General features: G+C 41.2%; 1 protein-coding gene across 3 annotated transcripts in view; it reads left to right on the forward strand.

Moving 5' to 3' along the window:
- LOC117512294 (la-related protein 4) overlaps positions 1–16,869 on the forward strand; it is a 28,069-nt gene extending 11,200 nt beyond the window's left edge. Inside the window, exons 2-17 of one of the 3 annotated variants that reach the window (XM_034172308.1) lie at positions 175–292; positions 663–821; positions 2,719–2,800; positions 2,916–3,052; positions 3,132–3,235; positions 3,341–3,451; positions 3,552–3,605; positions 3,716–3,925; positions 6,650–6,753; positions 6,928–6,969; positions 12,948–13,181; positions 13,301–13,355; positions 13,430–13,588; positions 13,674–13,813; positions 13,930–14,134; positions 14,458–16,869. In XM_034172308.1, coding sequence (XP_034028199.1) covers positions 175–292; positions 663–821; positions 2,719–2,800; positions 2,916–3,052; positions 3,132–3,235; positions 3,341–3,451; positions 3,552–3,605; positions 3,716–3,925; positions 6,650–6,753; positions 6,928–6,969; positions 12,948–13,181; positions 13,301–13,355; positions 13,430–13,588; positions 13,674–13,813; positions 13,930–14,134; positions 14,458–14,844 — 2,301 coding nt within the window. In that variant the 3' untranslated portion in view covers positions 14,845–16,869. Of the gene's footprint in view, positions 1–174; positions 293–662; positions 822–2,718; positions 2,801–2,915; positions 3,053–3,131; positions 3,236–3,340; positions 3,452–3,551; positions 3,606–3,715; positions 3,926–6,649; positions 6,754–6,927; positions 6,970–12,947; positions 13,182–13,300; positions 13,356–13,429; positions 13,589–13,673; positions 13,815–13,927; positions 14,135–14,457 lie in introns of all 3 variants that reach the window. The other 2 variants (XM_034172307.1, XM_034172309.1) reach the window with 2 other exon arrangements.
- The last annotated feature ends 5,398 nt before the right edge of the window (positions 16,870–22,267 follow it).

A 22,267-nucleotide genomic window follows, 5' to 3' on the forward strand; every position in this document is an offset into this window, starting at 1 on the left:
TGCATGATATTTGTGTACTTTGGTGCACTGTCGTATGTCAGAAGTCAAAATGGGTTCAGCTGTAGTGGGGGGGTGGGAGCTTGGAGCAACATTGTCAATTCATATTTCTTTTTTTTTCTTGTTTGCCAATCTTTGCACATGTAAGGTGTCTGAGCTTGCTGTTTCTGTTTGAAGGTCACCTCTAAGGGTGCTGGTTTGAATCCAAATGCCAAAGTGTGGCAGGAGATGCCAGTGGCCCCCAGCGAGGCTGTAACTCACAGTCCTCATTGGCCTCACTCGGACATCAGTGAGGGTGAGAGACACATCCATCACGTCAACCACATGGCCATTCCAGGAATTATTATTGATTGTTCCAACTTCCATATATTTAGCTGATAGTGATGTCATACTGTGGATTTTGGCTTTATTACAGAATTTTTCACAGAAGAGAAATTTCTCAGTCAACCATCATACCAGTGACCAGTTCCACAATCATGTTATTTTTTTTGTTGTTTGTTTTTTGTTTTTGTTTTACAGTTTTACCTGAAAATGATTGCAGAATCTACACTCAATACATTAGCGGTTGAGGCAGAGGAATGCTAATATTAAAATGGACATTGTAAGCAGCCCTGAAAAATCACACTGTTGTTAGTGCAGAACTAAACTCTTCCCCTTGTTCACAGGATATTCTGGGCCTTCATCTTCTGGGTGCAAGCAGTACACTGTGGGATTCACTGCTCTGGATAACAGCAGCTCCACAGCAACAGCTGAGATAGCAGTAAATGGAATGAACCCTCATGAGTTGGGCTTTTCCCCCACTGAGTCCACCACAGGGACCTCTGGTCAGTCAGACTGCATCATATGATTGGTGTTCACAAACCACACGTGACTGCAACTGTGTGTTCTGTTTTAATGACATACTGTATTTACTCAATTAAATGCCCAGAGGGCCTGCAATTTTTGTGAAGGGGCGTTTATTAACGATCGTTTGTGTGCGCGTGCTTTCATGCATGCTGTACACAGTATGGCCTTACAGTGCGTATGGACATGCGCGCTGCATGCAAGAGAAGCAGCACATATTCAAAACTAATATTTTTCTACATGCAGTAGCTGCTGCTCAGTTACATAAAATGGCTCCACGCCAGTTTCACCAAAAATTAAGAACTTCATCGATCGCTTATGTTTTGTTGTGCCAACAGGGAATAACCCTGTTGTGTCTGATGATTTGTGGACGTTAATGCTGGATTTTATGGTTGCGAGTAAGTAAAACTGAATTTGCGACCTTAAAATCCAGCATTAACATCCATAAATCATCAGACGCAAGGTGGTTATTCCCATTCTAATCCAGTCCCATCGTTTGCATGGTTTATTTTTCTGTAAGTAATTTGGTCTGCGAAGCTTACCGTAGCAACAGTGTCGTGCCAAACTGGAAATTCTGTGAGCAGATCCACAGATTTCTCCATCTAGTCAGCTGCATTGCGTATCCGCAGTAAATTCATCAGTCAATCTGGTTAAGTACACTTATTCCGGCATCATCGTCACTCCGCCAGTTTCTCTTGCCCTCAGCTGACAGCGCCATTATTGACACCTGTGTAGCAACGCAGGCACGGCGCGGAGTAATGCATCAAATGTGAAACTGTTGACTATTTGACCACAGTCAAGGTGATATCTTATCAGATTTGTGGAACAAATGTAATTGGATTAGAATTCATTTTCATTTTACTCTTTTCTCAGGAATTTACAATTTCACTGCATGTGATGTGCTGGAGGAAAAACCAGGGGGAGGGGCTTTAAAGGAGTAAATACGGCAATATGAAGCAACACATGCTGTAAATTTAACAGTGTGTCTGTGTAAATACTGTATTGAGAGTATTGCCTGTGCATTACCGTACATCTAGCTATGCAGTTATTACTAATGGTTGTCTGATTATTGCCATTTTTCCATAATCTGCATCAGTTGATTAAAGTGCTCACAAGGGTGATTAAACAAAAAAGTATGCAGATGGTTCAGAATAAAATGAATAGTGTGTAAAGTCCACCAGTATTCACTATCGGAGCACTGTGTGGACCCTAGCTTCATCACGGGAGTTTGACTGCATGTTTTTCCTGGCTGCATCCTGAGAATGTTTCAGTCAAACTCCAGCTTGTGGTGGTCAGAATATGATGTTCTCCACTTACACAAAACCTGACAAAAAACACACACACACACAAAAAACCCTGTTATTTTGTAATAGTTTTGCAGTGGTTAAGCTGGAACACATGGCAGCAAATGGTCTAGATGCAGCTTTGAGGGCTGCATCTAACTTTTTTTATTATTGATTAATCAATACACAAATTGCAATTAATCTGCGATTCACTTGTGTGCCAATAAACTGAGTGGCATCTATATAGCTCACAGATTAACAATGATCTTTATGCAACTAATTTCGGTATATGCTTCTGACAACTCCAAAAATACTAAGCGTAATAGGGAATTTTCCACTTTCAATTTAATATCTTTTTCATGGATATTCTGTATAATTGCATCGTTTATATATTTCATGATCACAGTATGTGTTGAAATTAAATGTAGCATTTTTCCGTCTAGCTGTGCTGCGCTGTTTCTGGGACAAGGTGGAACAGAATGGGTGCACAATATACCATTTTTGTTTTTATATTTTTCCTGTCACCAGTGCAAGCCCAAAATCCACATAAAGGTTGTCAGTTTTCTTGCAGTGACGCTTAGCTTTTGGTTTTCAGTAGATTCTAAAACGGAAGAACAACCAATCTCAGAGAATCTACGCGAATCCCTGAAGAAAGAGTTGGAGTTTTATTTCTCTCGGTAAGAACTGGACAACAGACACCTTCACTTTGTTGAATGTACACCCCCCCCCCTTTTTTTTTTTTTTTTTTAAAACACAGAAATAATAGATATGCTTTTGTCATTTTCTGTGTAGCGAGAACCTGTCTAAGGATTTATACCTGATGTCCCAGATGGACAGTGACCAATTTGTCCCCATATGGACTATAGCCAGTATGGAGGGCATCAAGGTCCTCACTACTGATATGGACCTCATCCTGGATATCTTAAGATGTAAGTGGAATGTTTACCATGTTGCCTTTTTTTTAAGATGAATGTTGTCTTATATGTCTTTATCTTGTTTTCCCATCAGCGTCCCCTATGGTACAGGTGGATGAGAAAGGGGAGAAAGTGCGTCCTAATCATAAGCGGTGCATTATCATACTGAGGGAGGTCCCTGAAACCACACCTGTTGAGGTGACTGACGTGTGACAAGAAAAATGTGTTTTTATGTTTAGAACCCCAAAAGTGTTGTTGATGCTTGCGATGGGTGTGACAACATTCCTCCTCTCTATTTTTCAGGAAGTGGAGTCACTATTCAAAAATGACAACTGTCCAAAGGTGATCAGTGTCGAGTTTGCACACAACAACAACTGGTACATCACATTCCAATCGGATACAGATGCTCAACAGGTAATGCTTGTTAAATTACACTCACTCTGCTTTTCTTTTCTTTGTTTTTTTTTACTTGGTACAGTTAATAGTCTTGTGATTCTCCTCTGTGCCCCTTTAGGCGTACAAATACTTGAGAGAAGAAGTTAAAACCTTTCAGGGAAAGCCCATCATGGTGAGTTGTACTTAAATCTTCTGTTTCATTTTTTTTTTTTTAAAGCTTGTTGGTGATATTTGTCATTTTGTCCTTCTTGCCACCCTTATTTATTTATTTTACACAAACAGGCTAGGATAAAAGCCATCAACACATTCTTTGCTAAGAATGGCTACCGTAGCATGGACAGCAGCCTGTATGCTCAGCAGTCCCAGAGCCAATCCCAGTACAGTTCTCCCCTCTACATGCAGCCGGTATATGCCCAGCAGCAGTACCCTGTTTATGGCATTGTACCGCCCGCCTGGACACCTTCACCCACACCTTATTTTGAAACTCCTCTGGTAAGACACTTTGGCAGGACTGGTAGATTAACAAAACCCTCATGATTTTTTTTTTTAAGCAGAATTACAGTGTATATGAATCTTGCTGATGAATCTGAAGTTAATCAAAGAGCAAGACATAAATGAATAAATCACTTACAAACAGAATGAAGGAATCAAAATAGGATCCGTTACATTGTCCAGACTCCTCCACATGAACTGTTACTTTCAAGAAACTGATATGTATGGCGGGTGAAGAGACTGGAGTGGATGGAACCTTCTGCAATCCTTTAACCATGTGATGCAGTGTGCTATAACTTGCACTTTAGACTTATTAATTAATGTGGAGCCAATAAGCAAATCAAAATCAGTGGGTTTAAAATAAATAATCTAGCATGTTCTAGACTGAAGTGATTTTGCAATCAGTTCAAGTAAATTCATCAAGGCAAATTTTCTACTGAAAGGAATAATTTTATTTGCATCTTTTGCACACTAGTACCACAAGTCTATAGAAATTATATGCTTGAAAATGTATTAAAAGGCTATCAAAATGTTGTTGGAGCCTTTTTAAAACTGCTCATTTAACATAATCCTTTGTTAAATGCATTTTTGCTCACATTAAATGAATAACCTAATGTTCAGTGTCAACAGAAGTCATAATTGTTTCTCCAGTCAAATGGTTGCCAGCTGAAATAACCAAATATAGCTCATTATTGTCAGTGGAATAGGTAACAAAACTGAATACAGAACAGTAAGATGTTGATGGCAACATAAAGAAGCAGTGCGTGCACAGTTTGATGATGCTAGGTGATTATTTTTTTATTTTGGGGCTGGGTGGCTGGGGAGTAGTTCAGTATTGACAAAGCAGCTGAAGAGGTGCAGATAGCTCAGTTTGGGAAATTGTATTATTTAGACTTTTTAATACCCATTTACTGTCCTCTCTTGATAGAATGTCAACATGCAAATATAAATTGGATGGGTTGTCGCAACCCAAAGTGAAAAGGGGAAAAGCTGAAAGAACTTACTTAGTGTTGGTAGAACATAGAATATTGAGTGAATAAAAAGCCAACGATGCACTTTAACTAATTATAAGTTGATGAGGACTTGTTTGGTTTGGAGAAGTCCGCACTTTTTTACAACCTTTATAACAGCAAGGACAAGGTTTCAGAGTTTGACATTGATCTAGGAATTGTTGATCTTACTTGTTTACAGTGGCGGTCACGAGGACTGTTTGTCTTCTGCGTGCTGCACTGATGATGAGCTCCAGGTTCTGCAGAGTGCTATTGAAATTACTATAATTAATCAGCTCTACCTCTTTACTGCATATTGGAATCTTCAAATTCTTGTAAATTTCATCAGTAGATTACCTCATTTTGAAAATATTCAAATGTAGCTGTAATTGAATGAATTGAGCCTTTGTCATTGTACATATACATACATGTAAAGAAATTCGTCCCCTGCATTTAACCCATCCTTCTTACAGTTAAACGCAATCCAACCACTAGGAGCCACACTCCGTCGCATCATAAGTATTCTCGATGTGGCATTTTTATGCAAATAATTAATCTTGAAAAGCACAGTTTACGCACCTTCAAAAGTTGCAGTCACAATATGGAAATATATGGTTTGTGTTCACTCATGGCCAGTGAGAGAAACCGGGGGAGTAAGACATTGTTCCCTCTCTTTTTCAGAATTTAAATTGTCAGTGAATAGTAGGGCTGCAGCTATCAGTTGTTTTAGTAATCGAGTATTCTGTCAATTTATTCTGACGAGTAATCGGATAAAAAGTATTTTTGCGTCTTTAAACAACATCAATAATCCAGGCCTCTCTAAGCAATGGCACAATGTCACCGCGCTATCACACAGATTGTCAAATTTAGTGTATCCCTTTCTGTTTTCCTGGGTAATTATTTTTTCACGTCTTTACAAGTTTTGGATCTTTCCCAGTGCCAGGGGGCTCTCCTGTTGATGCTCAGAAATGATGCATGCGCAGTAAAAGGGGCAGTGAAGGCAGGGAGTGCTGAGACCGGGGATGGCTGAGCTCCTGACACCGGACCGTAAGCGCAGGTGGTCGGTGTAAGCCTCAATTAGTCAGGCTGCATGTGAACGTGAGCACAGCCTGTGAAAAACTGGGCTCTGGAGTGCAGCTTTTCCACAAAAGCCACACCGATAAATCTGCTCTGCACCTGGTCGACGAAAACTTGACTTAAAGTGCACGTAGAGCAGAGCGCAGCCAGCGGACCAAACCGTGTGTTTTTTAAAAACAGACAAACACACTGCTTCACTTTAAATGCGCAGTAAGTCTGTTTCAGATGGTCAGCATGGACCCTTGTTCTTAAAGGCTTTATTTTACTGTGTGTCATGTTGGAAAGCTGTAGCTTTTGGTGCTACATTGATAAGCTCTTACCCAGCTTACGCGCATGCCCTAGTCTTCTTCGTTTTTTTTTTCTGGGGATGTTACAGCACCACATACAGGTCTGGCATATGTACTACAACGTTAAACGGAACTTCGAGGCACAGAATTTGCCTCAAACATTTTTTTGTAATCGAATTATTTGAATTACTCGACTAATCGTTTCCGCCATAGTGAACAGTCACATAGTTTTTCAGTAGCAATGAGTAAGCAGTTTTACATCTACACTAAAGAAATATAGCAAAGTCATTTCAGGTCTTGGTGGTAGGAAGTGCATGAATAGCCATTTCTACATCTGTTTACATTAATGAAGGACTTCCTTTTATATGCAGGCTCCATTTCCCAACAGTAGCTTTGTGAATGGCTTTGGCTCTGCTGGGCACTACAAAGCTGGATCCACTTCTCTTAACATTGCTCGCCCATTCAACAGAAACCGGTAAGTTCCCACCTGATATAGTGTGCATGGAACATTTAACTACTTTCATCACTGTTGATATTATGTAAAAGATTAAACTTAAAATCGTTTGCTGTTACTTTGTTTTTTTTTTAAGATGATTTAACCTCACCGGGGAATGCATTTTCACCCCCTGTCTTCTTACTGTCCCCACAGTGTCCCCCTCTATTCAAGAAAGAATGTAATAAATACCTTCAGGTACCACTGCTACTATACAATAAGCTTCATCGCTATCCTCATCTCTTATCATACCCAAACAGCCAAAAGGATAAATCATAGTAGAGGCTGTGCCTTGTGGCATTAAATTCGTTTTTGGCTATAATACTTTTCACCACTGTCAGAAATGTTTTCAGATCATGAAGTTTCTAAGAAAGAAAAATTTGTGTGATTTGGTAACTTAAGGCTTTCCTTCTACATGTCAGCAGCTGCTACCCAATTCTGTGGCTTCTCCCCTCTGATATCATTTCATCCTAACAAGTCATACTTTTTTGTTTTGTATGCCATATATTAGGGATGTCCTGATCATATTTTTTTTTGGTCTTAAAGATAATGTTTTAATATTGATTATCTGCTGAAAGAAACTACAATCTGAGATTGTTTAAAAAAAAAAAAGTATCTTTTTAACCCCCACATCATACTCATAATCAGCCATTAAAGTCACTGAACAAGAACATCACCTATTTAAAAGTGTGTTATGGGTGAATACATGTTATTTGAATGTTCCCAAAACACAAATTTTCTAGCCCACTCCCCAGAAGGAATTGATGTAATGAAATCTGCGTTGATGTTATGGCTCTATTTATGAAAATGCATAAATCAAATGGTTTAAAACATTTCCGTATTCATGAGTAAGGATGGTGGCGAAGAGGTTGGTGCTCTTGTTTCAAAAGCAGAACGTTCCTGGTTTGAGACCACCCTTTCACATTCCCCATGAAAAAGCGTGTGCCAAATCAACTTGTAAATCCACCTTTCATCTGCTGTGGAGACCCCAAGTGAAATAAGGGAGAAGCTGAAGGAGCTTTTACTCTGTGGATAACCCTTTTAAAAGGGCATTCATTCGTTGATTGTTTTAATCCACACAGCAAGTCAAGTCTGGGAGCATGCACTGGTGTCACACTTCACCACATCTGTGACATCACAGAACTGCCTTGTTTCCTGGATGGCAACCACCCAGGCCAAAAACCAGTCCATCCCCACATCTCTAAAATAATCATCTACCTGCCGCAGCCAGGTGAAGGTCCTCAACACTCTTGCATCTATGTGTTGGATAAGGCACAGAGAAACACAACACATTGCTAAAATGACGACACTGACGCTTCCTCACAATGCAAGTGATATTCCTCATCTTAGACTCCGTAATTATATTGTTCCAGCAGTAACTGCAGATGAGACCTACTACCAAAGAGATCCGATCACCTTAGGTCACTGGTTAATGCCCAAGTCTCAAAACCATACAGGCTGCACCAGGAATTGAAAGGTTCAAGTCTTTCTTTCTCTTGTAAAGATACTGGCTTCACTAAATATGTCTAGTGACCTCATGCCTCCCTAAGCTCTAACTAGCATCTCTCAATCTCAGAAGCCAAGGACCCAAAGACACGGCTGCCACTAGCAAGACAAGTGAATGTCTCTGCAACACTTTGACCACATACAGATACATTTCTGATGGCCAGCTCAAGGAAGTCATTAAAGGCCTGTATCTTGGGCAGCCTCTGATTCCTCACTCAGCTTCTCAAGTGCTGCAATCAAGGTATCATTGATTCTGCGAAGATCACAACATCGTCCTTGAAGTCGAGATCGGTAAACCTTTTCTTACAAACAAAAGCGACTGTCACTGGCTTCCACAACTCCACCCAATACCCAGTCTACGTCAGCATTGAACAGTATAGGAGCCACAACATATCCCTGATGAACACCAGTTTTCACTGGGAAAAACTCGGCCTTCACTCCATAAAGCACTCAGTGGCTATGATGTACAGTAACTTCTTGAGGGTTCTGTGGATTCTCACAATGTCCTATCAACTAAATAGAACACTTTACGAAAATCAACATAGGCTGCAAAGAGACACCGCCAATATTCACGCTTGGGTTCTGTGACTACACGGTGATTAATTGCAGTTAAGGTTGACTGCTTGACCGTAAAGCTAGATTGTTCTGTTCGCTGAGCAGCAAGTAGCTGAAACTGCATCCTATTAAGAATAATCCTCTCAAGTACCTTCCCCAGCTCAGAGAGCAGCGTAGCACCCCTATAGTTGTTGCAATCCATGCAGTCGCCCCTTTCCTTTCTAGATTGGGAGGAGAAGTCGTTTCTTCCCTTCAGTGGGGATGGTACCAGTCTCGCACATGGAAGCAGATTGTTTTAAATGTCAGGAGAACCGCATTTTCAACCTGCCCGAAGAAGCTCTGCTCCGTGTGTGTGTGTGTGTGTGTGTTGGGGGGGGTGGCTGAGAAGCTGCGTATTAATTCGAGGAGGCAAAAATTGCACGTTGGCATTGATTATATTGTAAATGAGTATCTAATCCAATGCTAGTTTTGAGTATCAAGTTGTCTTGAGTTTTTGATTTATTTATTTTGTGTGGGTAGGGATTTGCCCCAACATTTTGAAAATGCTCCTGGAGGATTACTGATCTAATCTATTAATGACAGCTGAAGCTTCCAAAGTGAATTAAGAATTAACTAGTTACTAGTCTTGTTATAAAATGCTCCGATCTGCTTTAGCAGTCTTGGCGTGTGTGTTCTGGACATCCCTGCCATATATGTCATAACAAAGAAATATTAATAGTTTGAATTTGACTCAACCAATTATTCTGTAAAAAATGTTTCAGTCTTGCGTAGACTTGATCGCTTTGAGATCTCGTCACTTCATAAGCAAATGTCTCCCTTGGCACCAAATTAGACCTGGTGATGAGATCATGATGCGCACAGAGGAAAGTCAGGTTTTGATGTACTGGCTTTGGTTTTCTATTTCTCTTCTTTTCTCTGTTTTCTTTGCTCTCTAATCTCTCCAAAGTCAGCTTCATTCCTGTTCCAGTGAGCGTTCAGATTATGAGATCTGATGGTCCCAAACAACTAAAAGTTAACTTAATTATGGTGCCAGTCCACAAACAATACCAACCTGTAAATGATATTTATAGTGCATCAAGAAGTTGATAGTGCAGTGCACTCTTGTACAGGTGTTTTCAGCTGTTTTATTTTGTGGGGATTGAGAGCCATACCTTCTTTAAATCAGTTATTCACTACTTGAACCAATCATGAGAACAAATGTAGGCCTTGCATGTCTGTGACATTTAATTTACAATAACACGGCACGCTTTCTTATCCCTTCATTAACTGGGCAGCACACTCTCGTTTGAGGGCAGGCGCTAAAGGGTTAAATATGACGCAATAATCCTACATCCGGGGACAGCCCTCTTGACTTTTTGGGCAAACTACACAGCAAACAAAGTGAAAATGCAAAGAAAAAGTGACGATGCGGCCTTAGTATACTAAGGTAGATCTAAAAAGGAATGTCCACTTTACACCGGTTTGCTTGTGACCCAGAGCTCAAACATGTCGAGACGATTGTGCAGGCAAGAGAACGTAGCTACTCTGGCTAGCTGTGCAGGCTAACACTTATCGACATGACCTCTCACATTTGCTTAATCTTCCCTTCTCCACTGGGAACCGAAAAAAAACTACACTTTTTGTGACTGCTTCAGTGATTTCAGCCAAAAACAAAACAGTACATCATGCTGTTTTAGAATTGTGCAACAGGAGGCTGTCCCCAGAAGTGGTCAAATCCCACAATATCACGCAGGGGTTCAAACGAGACTGCGCTACCCTGTTGATGTTTTGGTTAGTGCCACTGGTGTTTTCATTGAACTTAAGCTTTGTTATTCATGACTATACATGATGATTGTTATTGATCAGTTTCTCAGAAACCCTGAGATGACTGTAGTCATGAATGTCATTGGTTTGATTTACATGTGGAAGGTCCACGCAGTGGTTTTTATGCATTGTAGCCTACTAATGACACACTACTTACATGTTATGTTCACGTTCCCAATACTAAAACATTTTGTTTTTCATATCAGTTTTTGGTGTAGCCAAGATCAGAAAATGTCTGTGAGCTTTACATTGTCCAACACATTTGAATTAATCATGGAGTGATGTGAATACAGGTCCATTTTGAAGAATATTGTGACCAAAATGAGGAGCAAGGTTGGAGCAAGTCAAGTTATGAAACTCCAAGTTTCATTTCAAGTCCTAAATCAGCTGTGACAAATGACTTTAGAACTTGGAGTTTCATGATTGAGAATGATTTGTCGTTGTCTAAAACTGGTCTCCCATTGCCAATTTTTGGCACTCGATTCATTACTATAGCGACGGAAAAAATGAATAAATAAATAAAACAGTCTGATACCTATTTGGAGCATGTGATATTATGCAACAGGTGCTCATAGTGGTATTGTAGAATTTTGCTACCACTTGCAAAAAATTTGAAGCATGTTCCCAATTATTTCAACACTGATCCTTCACGATCCAAAAAATGAACAATCTGATTGGAATTTGTGCATCTGTGGGGCTATAATGCTTTTTTTTTTTTTTTTACTGATATTCCAGATGGCTTTAGTTTTTATTTCCTTACTGTATCTTGGATGGATTACATTTATATAGCACTTTTCCATCTGAATCAGTAGCTTAAAGTGCTTTACAATGATGCCTCACATTCACACACACACACACCGATGTCAGGGTGCTGCCATGCAAGATGCTCACTACACACCGGGAGCAACTTCTGAATTAAGGACCTTGCCCAAGGGTCCTTTGTGATTTTTCTGGTCAGGCTGGGGTTTGAACTGAGGATTTCCTGGTCTTAAACCCAGCGCTTTACCATTAGACCGTCACCTCCCCATATTTTCAAATAAATCCTTTCTTCTTGGGTGTGGATTGGGCAGCTCAGTTATTTTGTTGATGACTGACTACAATCCAAACTAAAATTAGAATAAAGAGATTATTTGTGAAGTGAGCATAGCAGTCGGTGTGTGTGCACTTTGGAGACTCACCATTCACTGATCTCTTTTCTAACGCTCCCTGTTCCACTCTGAGGCAATTAACTCTATCAAGTGTGCTCAGCCAATGAAAAGCTGGATAACACTGCTTTTAAAACATCAGGTGTGACTGGAGTAGGTAGACATGGAAAACATGCAGGACAGGTGCCCTCTAGGAACAGGGTTGATGACTCCTGATCTACATCCATCATCCCATGTAAGGCATGCCGCATTCTTCAGCAGGACATGTTTTTTCATGTGTTAACAGGTACATTTTAGTTCTGTAAAGTGTTGTAACCAGAGACATTGACCTTATGTGCACACAATACTTTTTATGAGTCACATGGTGCTGCATTCAGTTCCAATTGTAATTGGCAGTGATCTGTCGATGATAATGTGACACACAACTTTAGACTGCTGCTATGGACAAATGGTCCTGATTACCTCACATTTTGAATTGGGATGTCAATTCAGGGTAAAAATTGTCATTGGGACACTGGGCTTACTCCCACTTCTATAAAACTCAAAATCTAAACTCAGAATCAGCCTTTGAGGCTGCCAGTTTTTCATCAGTGCAGTATGCACTGAGGATTCCTTTTCAAATCAGAGCATCTAGTTGCGTTATTGTTTTTCCCATTTTTTTTTTCCCTCTTGTAGTATTGCACATGAGAAGGTATTGCACAGTTACTGTGTACCATTCAACAGTCCCCAGTCAAACACTTAAAAAAAAAAAAAAAAAAAAAAAACAGATGGGGTCACAAAATTTATATTCAAATAGGCTTCTTCTCCTTTGTAACTGCATTTCTACAAGTCACATGGCATTACCACAACATAAAGCACTGAAATACAGGGAGCCCCATGTTCACTGATCAGTTCACTTTGATGGAAGTTTAAACCTTGTAATTGAAAACAATTTTCTGACCAATGAATGTAGGAATTAACCTAAACTGTTTTTGCGGACTGGTTGGTACTAATGTAAAGACAAAACATTTTCTAATAAATGGGCTAGCATGTAAAACCACTGGTGTAGTTGGTGTAAAGGTAAAAATGATCTCAGCATGTGAGAAGTTCAAAGGAAACACTGGTTGTTGTTGTTGTCCCAAATATATCTTGAACATGTTGCTTATTACCTGTTCCCCACCGTGACAGGAACCACGTGAAGTCTCAGGTGAGAACAAGTGAGGTGACACCAGGCTCCATCACTCCAGTCCCTTTGGAGAGTCTAACTGGCCTGCGCAGTCCGCAGCCTCCCATGCCTGTTGCTGCCGCCATCATCGCTAACCCAGCCCAGGCGGTCACAGAGCTCACCTCAGCATTCTCACATCTCTCATCATCGTCTTCCTCTGACCCCAGTGATGACAGCAACATGGCTGGACGTGGAAGGTACACCCCAAGTCTAGTTTTTGTGCCAGTCAGTGAACTGTCACTGACTTTGATAGTCTGCTCACAAGACATAAATTATTGAATGATGTGTCACCACAGAGAGTTTATTTGCTTTTCAGGAGGAGCACAACTTACAGAGGGACACGGAGAAGGCGAGAAGATGAACGGATTGCGGTAAGTTTATTTATTCAGCTGTATTCAAGGGTAAACCATTGTGATTTTTGTTGATTTTCGTTCCTCTCTTTCAGAGGCCTGTACCATTAGCAGATATCAAAGTTTCTCCTCCCAAGTTTGACTTGGCTGCTACTAATTTCCCTCCTCTTCCTGGCTGTGTGGTCAGTACGCAGGGAGAACCAATGCTAGAAAACAGAATGTCAGATGTTGTACGCGGTTTGTACAGAGACAAGGTAAGATGAGCTGCCTGCAGCATGTTTGAAATGGGTTGTACTGCAAAGATTTCAGCAGGAAACAATGTCTTATTTATTTTAATAGAATGAGCAAACGAATAAAGACGCCGCTGTAAGTCCAGGTTCAGCTCAAGGCCCAGTTACAGAGGAGGCTGTGACTGTCTCGGCTCATCTCCTGGTATCCACAAAATCTGCTCCTCCACTACTTGGGAACTTAGGCTCAGGGTATGATATTAGTTTTTTTTTTTGTTTTTGTTTTTTAAGCATTGCATTTTATATATAGGATCATTAGTGCTTGACTCACGGTATCCATATGAAATGGCAAATTCTTGTTCCAACAGTATTGCTCGTCCAGAAAAGAGGGTTGAAAAGGTGGAGATCCCAGTCCCAAAAGTGACGCCACATACGATTGTTTCACCTCCAGTTAACCCAGTCCCCTCTACACAGCCTGCACCCAGCTCCAGACCTCAACCGTGCACTGCATCCACACCAGTGACTCCAACCACAACAGGCCCTACCACAGCAGCTGTTCCCATCCCTGCGCAGGTGAGACGGCGGTGTCTTTCTAAAAAGCGGTGTGTAGTGTGTAACCAGACCCGTTGATGAGATCTTTTGCGCATAGAGGGGAATCCAGGTAGTGGAAGGACTGGCTTTGGTTCAATCCTTTCTCTCTTTCTCCTTCAGTATTTCAGTCTTTGCTCTCTACTCTTTCCCACCAAAGTCCAGAACTGTCACTCCTACCCAATGAGCGTTCAGATTATGAGATCTGAGGGTTTGACAGGTCATAAAAACAGTGTATTGAATGCCAGTTTGTCATAGTTTAAAAATGTTGCATGTTAAACAAATGCCTTCTCTCCAACTTGGTTTAGGAGCCTCGAAAACTCAGCTATGCTGAGGTTTGCCAACGGCCACCCAAAGACCCCCCTCCTCCTGCACCCGCCTCCACCAGCAGTGCATCAAACCAACCACTGCGTGAGTTGCGTGTGAATAAGGCAGAGGAGCCGGTTTCCAGCAATAGTCCTGGAGACAAGCAAGAAAAATGTCATGACCGGGAAGGAGGATGGGAGTGCAAGGAGAGCCGACCCCCGCGTGAACGTGACTCTCAAAGCTATTATCGCAACAACGGACCCCGAGGCACTGGAGGCCTGAAGTTCAGAGACCAGAGACGTCCACCTCCAGCTCGACGCAACTCCCCCCAGGGGGGCTACAGACACATTGGCAAAGAGCAGAATATTCCACCGTTATCGCCAAAGTAAAAACTTTGATATGAATAGAAAACAAAAGATGTATGAATATATATAACTATATAAAAAAAATTAATAACATAAAAGCAACAACATTATGGTAGCTGCCTTTCCCCTGGAACTTGTCCAAAGAAAAGCTTTTAAAATGGTGATAAGACATGGACATCCAGGACTTGTGAGCAAAAGTGGCATCAAAAGAAGTTGGAACATTTTGAGGGGTGACATGAAAAGGAAACAAAAATCTTGTTTTGGGCTCCAGCACATGCTGAAAAAGAATATGTAGGTTTTATGAGGATGCCACTTCATTTATGCTCTGCTAGGGAGAGGTGGGACGCTGGGCCACCTGATGGCCCTCTACCTGTTTGATATAAAAGAATCAATGTTGGTTTGCAAAGAACATATGCACTAAGAAGAAAAGAACATGCATATATGTCATGTACATATACAGTTATCACTAACACGCAATGAGACATCAGTTTTCTTGTGTGCTTAGGTTTGCGAGAATAACTGAAGGGTTGATGTCTGTTTGCGTTCTGATTGTTAAAGTGCTGCAGTGGGCTGTTGCACTGTGGAAGAAATGGGTTATTTTGGCTTTTACAGCAGAGATTTTGAATGATGGTCCTAAAATTGGACAGCTTGATCCTCAAATGTATATTACTGAAATGTGTTCTATGGTGGTATTTTAATCCTGGTTTATGATTGGCTTAAATTGTATCAGTCCGATTATCAGAAATTGATGTTGCCAGTCAGATGTGTGGTTTTTTTTGTTTGTTTGAACTCCACTTCGAGGTGCTCACTGGCCTCAGCTGCAGTGAACCTGCTAGTCCAAAGTTTTTCATGTTAAGTTTGATCTCAGTTGTCTGAGACATTTTCAGTATATCAGTCTGAATTCAGATCATGTTAATAATCAGGTTCTCTGTTTACATGTTTGAGTTGTAGTGTTTTGCTTTTTTTTCCCCCTTCCCAAAAAAGAGAGGAGGTAAATGATCAGATCAGTGCACCTGATTGTTTTAGTTATGATTCGGCTTTTCTAAATCAATATGGGATATCCAGGTTAAGCTTATGTCTGAAGTAAAAGTGGCATAGTGTCACAGGATGGACTGAGGAGTGCTGTTAGCAGAGGATGATCGCTGTGTTTTGTTTGGCAGACAACCTGTGGCTGTAAGAAAATTGGGAGCCATCGCTTACTACATGCCAGCTGCCTGCGATCATAGTTTTTGATAGGTTTTGGTTTTTAATCAGGTCTGCGAAGCCTTTTGTTTTTTGGGGTCCCCCCCCTTCCATCGGGCCCTCCCCCAACTAGACTTTGAAGAGACTGTAGCAGTGTAGTTTCTGATGGTATATTCTAATCATTCTTTACTAGAAATGTGTGTGGGAGAATGTAATTGTTCTAGCATTGGCTTAACAGAGGGAGGCTTCTTGACAGCAGGTATCAGTTAATTTTGTGCTTTTAGGGTGCATTTGCATTTTTTTTTTTTTTTTTTTTTTTGTAGGGAGAGACAGAGAATTCGCATTTTCTCTCACTGTATGTATTGTTTTTCAAATTTATTTTAATTTTAATGCGTGATGCTTTTCTCTCAATCTTGGTAGGCTGGTTTCCCCAAAGTTGTGTGAAATCGAACTGTCAAAGTGAAATCACGCATGTGGCATTTATATCCCGTCAGATGTCAGCTGAGAGTACTTGATTTGACTTTGGGTTTAGTAATATAGCAAATATGTAAACTAATCACTGGGCCTGTTTTTTTGTTTGGTTTTTTCCCCCCCTTCAATAAGTATGAGCAGCTAGTGATTAAGGTATAATAAAATGCACTAACTTTTTTTTTAATCTTATGAGTAATGTGAAATCATTTAGAAACCTGTTAGATGTTGACAGAATTGCAAATACCTACTGGAATTGCTTCCCCACCCCCTTCCATGTTATTTTCTGTTCCTTTAGGTTGGGGTGGCAAAAGGAAATAGTAATGGATCAACCAGGTGTTTGAGACACAATCCTAGAACTGTATGAAATGTCACCAAAATAAATTATTTTGATTTGGCTTTTCTTTTTCCTGTTTCTTTTTTTGTAAATACAAAAAACTTACTATTTACCAAGACTGAGACCTTTTTTACAAGCATGGGAGCTTGTGGACTATTAATGGTAATCAGGTGTGTGTTTACAACATGTCTGCTGACACATTCTGCCTCCAGTCACAAGATGTCAGTAAAATTGTTATGAGAATAATTTTTACTTAACTATTGCTACACCAAATAGTTTTACCTTTGGTGTAACACATGCACAGGTGTCTTTTTTTTTTAATGCTGACAGTAGATGGAGGTGCATTTGAAATGTGCTCTTGGTGTTCCTCATAATGGAGGGTTTTGCAGACAAATGAGTGATGTCCATGGCCTGTGTGAATGTGTAAATCCCTCCACGACTGGTCTACATGAGCAGGCCTGTAGCGGATGCACAACCACACTGTCAACTCCAACTGCTGTGTGCACGCTTTGCAAAAGCTTTATGCAGTAGAAGCAGGTTCATCTGGGAAAAGATTCAATTTTTCAGCAAGACTGCTCGTCCACAAACTTGATGCATTGCTGTTACTCAGATAGCTGTCATACAACTCAATTTCTGTGCCCTCAGATGCTGAAAGAATGCCTGAAGGGACACAGTTGCACAAATGATGCAGTGTTGAGATGAGACCCGGTTTTGGGATACAAAAACTTGTCCAGCATTGGTGTAAATGTGTGGAAAGAGCGGGTGACTGCATGGAAGAGTAATGATTACTGGATAGAGAATGTTACAAGATTTCAGCAAATGAATGAGTCATGTGTCTTGCTGTTTAGTGAAATAATGTAGAAGAGAAAACTTTTCAACCGACCCTCAGTTCTACTGAAAATCTCACTCAGACTTTGGGTGGGGTGGGTGGATAGCGTGTCCAACTGTGTACAGAAGCTAACTCAGAAATGCATCAGCAACTGAATACCAAATTCTGGTATTCAGTCACTACTGAATGCTTGATGTTGAAATTTGATTTCGTTGAAATATCTGACTTTGAACTGAAATTTTCAATCGTTTCAATATGTATAATGACAAGTTTATTTTCAGTCTTGGTTTTTAGGGTTAACTTCAGTTGACATCCCAGCTTATCAGAATTTTAGTATCTGAACTTAACCCAGTCAGTAATGAGTCATTCCACATTCATCAACCTTGCTCCCCCCAGAACAGGCCCCATATCAGAAAGTGGGTTTAATCAAAACTCAAGAGTGGAAGGAAACTGGGTTGTTTTGGTTTCACAAAGCAGCGTCAGTAATGATGGTTGTGTACTTGACAAAGCTAACCTGCTCACTGGCACGTCATCTTTAAGGGCCCCATCACACTAATACCCCTATAACACATACGCTGACTGAGGCAGAACGGTGTCAGAATGATGCATCCGGCCACAGTCGGGAAGTATTTGGTTGCGGTCTGAAGACAGGTGGCAGTCTACATACGAGGTCTGTTAGAAAAGTATCGGACCTTTTTATTTTTTTCAAAAACTATATGGATTTGAATCACGTGCGATTACATCACAGCAGCTTGAACCCTCATGGGCATGCAAGAGTTTTTTTTCACGCCTGTCGGTTACATCATTCGCCTGTGGGCTGGCTTTAACTGACAAGTGGTCCACCCCTCCCGTCAGAATCTCTTTGTTTGAGAACTTCCTGAGAGACTGACGCTTTGCTTGATCAAAATTTTTTCAAAAACTGTGAGGCACATCATTCGAGAAATTCAGCTGGTTTTCTGTGAAAATTTTAACGGCTGAGATATTATGGACTGTTGCTGTTGCTTTAAGGACTGCCCACGGAGCGGGACATCGCGACGCGCCGTGAGCCGCCGCTCTCTGCCTGTTTCGAGTTGAAAGCTTCCAAATTTAAGCCTCTGTTGACCCAGGACGTCGTGACAGAACGGAGAACTTTCAGAAGAGGTCGGGATCAGCAGTTTATCCGGACATTCCACTGTTAAAGGAGATTTTGTAATGAAAGAAAGTGCAGACGGGTCCGTGCGTCGGGACGCAGCTGTTAAACAATTTCTCAGATACTCACTCAAAGCCATCAAAACCCGCCTGGTTTTTACAAATGGTTATCAACACGGAGGTGTTTTTCCTGTGCCGCCACACCGCGCCGGCTGCATCCCGTCCGCACGTCTTTCATTAATAAAATCTCCTTTAACAGTGGAATCTCCGGATAAACTGCTGATCCCGACCTCTTCTGAAAGTTCTCTGTTCTGTCACGACGTCCTGGGTCAACAGAGGCTTAAATTTGGAAGCTTTCAGCTCGAAACAGGCAGACAGCGGCGGCTTGGGGCGCGTCGCGACGTCCCGCTCCGTGGGCAGTCCTTAAAGCGACAGCAACAGTCCATAATCTCTCATCAGCCATTAAAATTTTCACAAAAAAACAGCTGAATTTCTCAAATAGTGTCCACTTTGATGTGCCTCACAGTTTTTGAAAAAATTTTGATCAAGCAAAGCGCCAGTCTCTCAGGAAGTTGTCAAAGAGATTCCGACGGGAGGGGTAGACCACTCCTCACTCAAAGCCAGCCCACAGGCAAATGACGTAACCGACAGGTGTGAAAAAACTCACGCATGCGCACGAGGGTTCAAGGTTGTCTGATGTAATCTCACGTGATTCCAATCCATATAGTTTTTGAAAAAAATAAAAAGGTCCGTTAGTTTTATCACAGACCTTGTATTTAGTCCCATTTGCTCGGCTGTCCCGAGTGTGTTGCACAGGTCAAAACACTCTTGGCGCTGTTTAGGTGGGACACACATCTGTGTGCATTTTCTGCACCATCAGATAGCAATCTACATATTCTGACGGCATCATAACAGCATTTGAAACAATATGATCGTGGTTGATTGAGCTCTGAGATGGACCGTCACAGCAAAGCCTGCTGGCATGTTGTACCACAGATATCTACCTCCACTGGACCCCGGCCAGGGAGGGCAAAGGAAATGTTGATATCTAATAACGTATGCGGCACACATTCATCATGTGAGGTGGATGTGAACAGTGCACAATCAAACAGAAAGCACTGTGTGCCGCGGTACACACCGCTGCAGATCTGAACAGGCTGTAATATCCATAATAGACCTTACAGTAGATACATTTCCATTTCTTCCACAGGCAACATAAATAATGTGAAATATTGTGCCCATCATGTCTGACACCACAGGCAGCTGAGCCTCTCTGTGGCTTTATGCGCAGTAATCCGTCATTGTACGCATCAGAGGCTCGGAGCTAAACGGATCTCACTGCTGTAATATACATATTATTACTTGATCACCTAACTCTGTAGGAGGGATGATGTGGAACTGTGTCGCCAGCATATGACAACATTATTAATCATGAATCGCACCTCTGGCACAGAACCAGTAGTGTTTCACAACGCAGGGTGGACAGGAGCCAGGTTCACAGCCTGTGGTGAAAAGCCTCTCATTTGGCTGCTGTGTGCTGCAAACAACTATGGCATAAATAAATCCCATGTGATAAACTCTGTACATCTCGGTATACAGAGTTGCGTTGTGCTGCTGAAGTGAGCAAAAGCACAAAAAAAGAAATTAAAGTTTCTGGAAAGGCTGCGTCTAACAAATTAAGCGTGCATGGGAAAGCTTGGCCCACTGCCAGCAGCAAAAGGTGTCCGGTGAATGACAGTGGTGCACACGTGCACGTACACGTACACACAGCAAAGTCTCAGGAGCAAACTGTCCACTTGCTGACAACAGCGCGCACACATGTAGCAGCTCATTCAACTGTTATGAACATGGACACACACACACACACACAGTGATCATTTCAGCACCAGGGTTCGACGTAGTGGAAACATGCCAAACATGATGTGAATGTCATGAACTCTGTCTTCATTTGTTCGATTGTTTAGAATGCAATTAGAAGGCACTTCGACTGCTGTTCGATATTTTCCACTTCCACTGCGCAGACTGTTTTGAACATGAGCAGAACATTCGGAGCAGCTGCATGACTGTGCCAACTGTTCAGACTGCACTCAGACGACAGCAAATGCAGATCAACACCTCCCAAATGTGGGTTGAATTATTCAGCCTCTAGTGTGATGGGGGTATACAGTAGTGTTCAGAATAATAGTAGTGCTATGTGACTAAAAAGATGTGTTCTTTGGCAAATTGTACCCTCTTCTGCACGTCTTTTATTTAACAGAGGGACTTTGCGGGGGATTCTTGCAAATAAATTAACTTCACACAGGTGTCTTCTGTCACAGCACTTACAGGTAACTCCAGACTGTCTTTGATCATCCTGGAGTTGATCAATGGGTGAGCCTTTGCCATTCTGGTTATTCTTCTATCCATTTTGATGGTTGTTTTCCATTTTCTTCCACGCGTCTGTTTTTTTTTTGTCCATTTTAAAGCATTGGAGATCATTGTAGATGAACAGCCTATAATTTTTTGCACCTCCGTATAAGTTTTCCTCTCTCCAATCAACTTTTTAATCAAACTACGCTGTTCTTCTGAACAATGTCTTGAACATCCCATTTTCCTCAGGCTCTCAAAGAGAAAAGCATGTTCAACAGGTGCTGGCTTCATCCTTACATAGGGGACACCTGATTCACACCTGTTTGTTCCACAAAACTGAAACTCACTGACTGAATGCCACACTACTATTATTGTGAACACCCCCTTTTCTACTTTTTTTTTTTTTTACTAATAGCCCAATTTCATAGCCTTAAGAGTGTGCATATCATGAATGCTTGGTCTTGTTGGATTTGTGAGAATCTAATGAATCTACTGGTACCTTGTATCCCATGTAACAATAAGAAATATACTCAAAACCTGGATTAATCTTTTTTGTCACATAGCACTACTATTATTCTGAACACTTCTGTATGAGGCACCTCTGTACTGAGCATACCCAGAAAAACATGCTGATGTTCCCCCACAATGCAAGTTATACTTATCTTCTATACATCTCTCCGGGATGAAAGCGGTGAGAAAAAAAAAGAAGGCAAAACCCAAAATTTAGGGGGGGGGGGTTGAATTCTAGAAGCTCTGAAATGCAAACTGGGGCTATTTCAGACAATAAACTGTAGTGAGGGCAGCGCCCATTTTGGTGAGGGGAAAAAAAAACTTGAAGTTGAAAAAGATTGAAAGGGTTAATGAAAATAAATTTCTTGGCGCAATAGTAGATGAGATTGGTTGGAAACCACACATCAAATATATACAAACCAAATTCTCAAGAAGCATTTCACTGTAAAACAAAGCAAAACATATTCTGGATTATAAATCACTCTGCATCCTATACTGTTCCATTGTTTTACCGGATTTCAACTACGGTATAGAGATCTGGGTCAATAACTATACTCGGGGAGGTACAACCATTACCTCTGCACCCCCCCCAACCCCCAGGACTGTTTTAGGTTCCTTAGATGACCCCAAAGCACAATCGGGAT

The sequence above is a fragment of the Thalassophryne amazonica genome, chromosome 6, assembly GCF_902500255.1.
Source record: "Thalassophryne amazonica chromosome 6, fThaAma1.1, whole genome shotgun sequence".
Lineage (NCBI taxonomy): Eukaryota > Metazoa > Chordata > Actinopteri > Batrachoidiformes > Batrachoididae > Thalassophryne > Thalassophryne amazonica.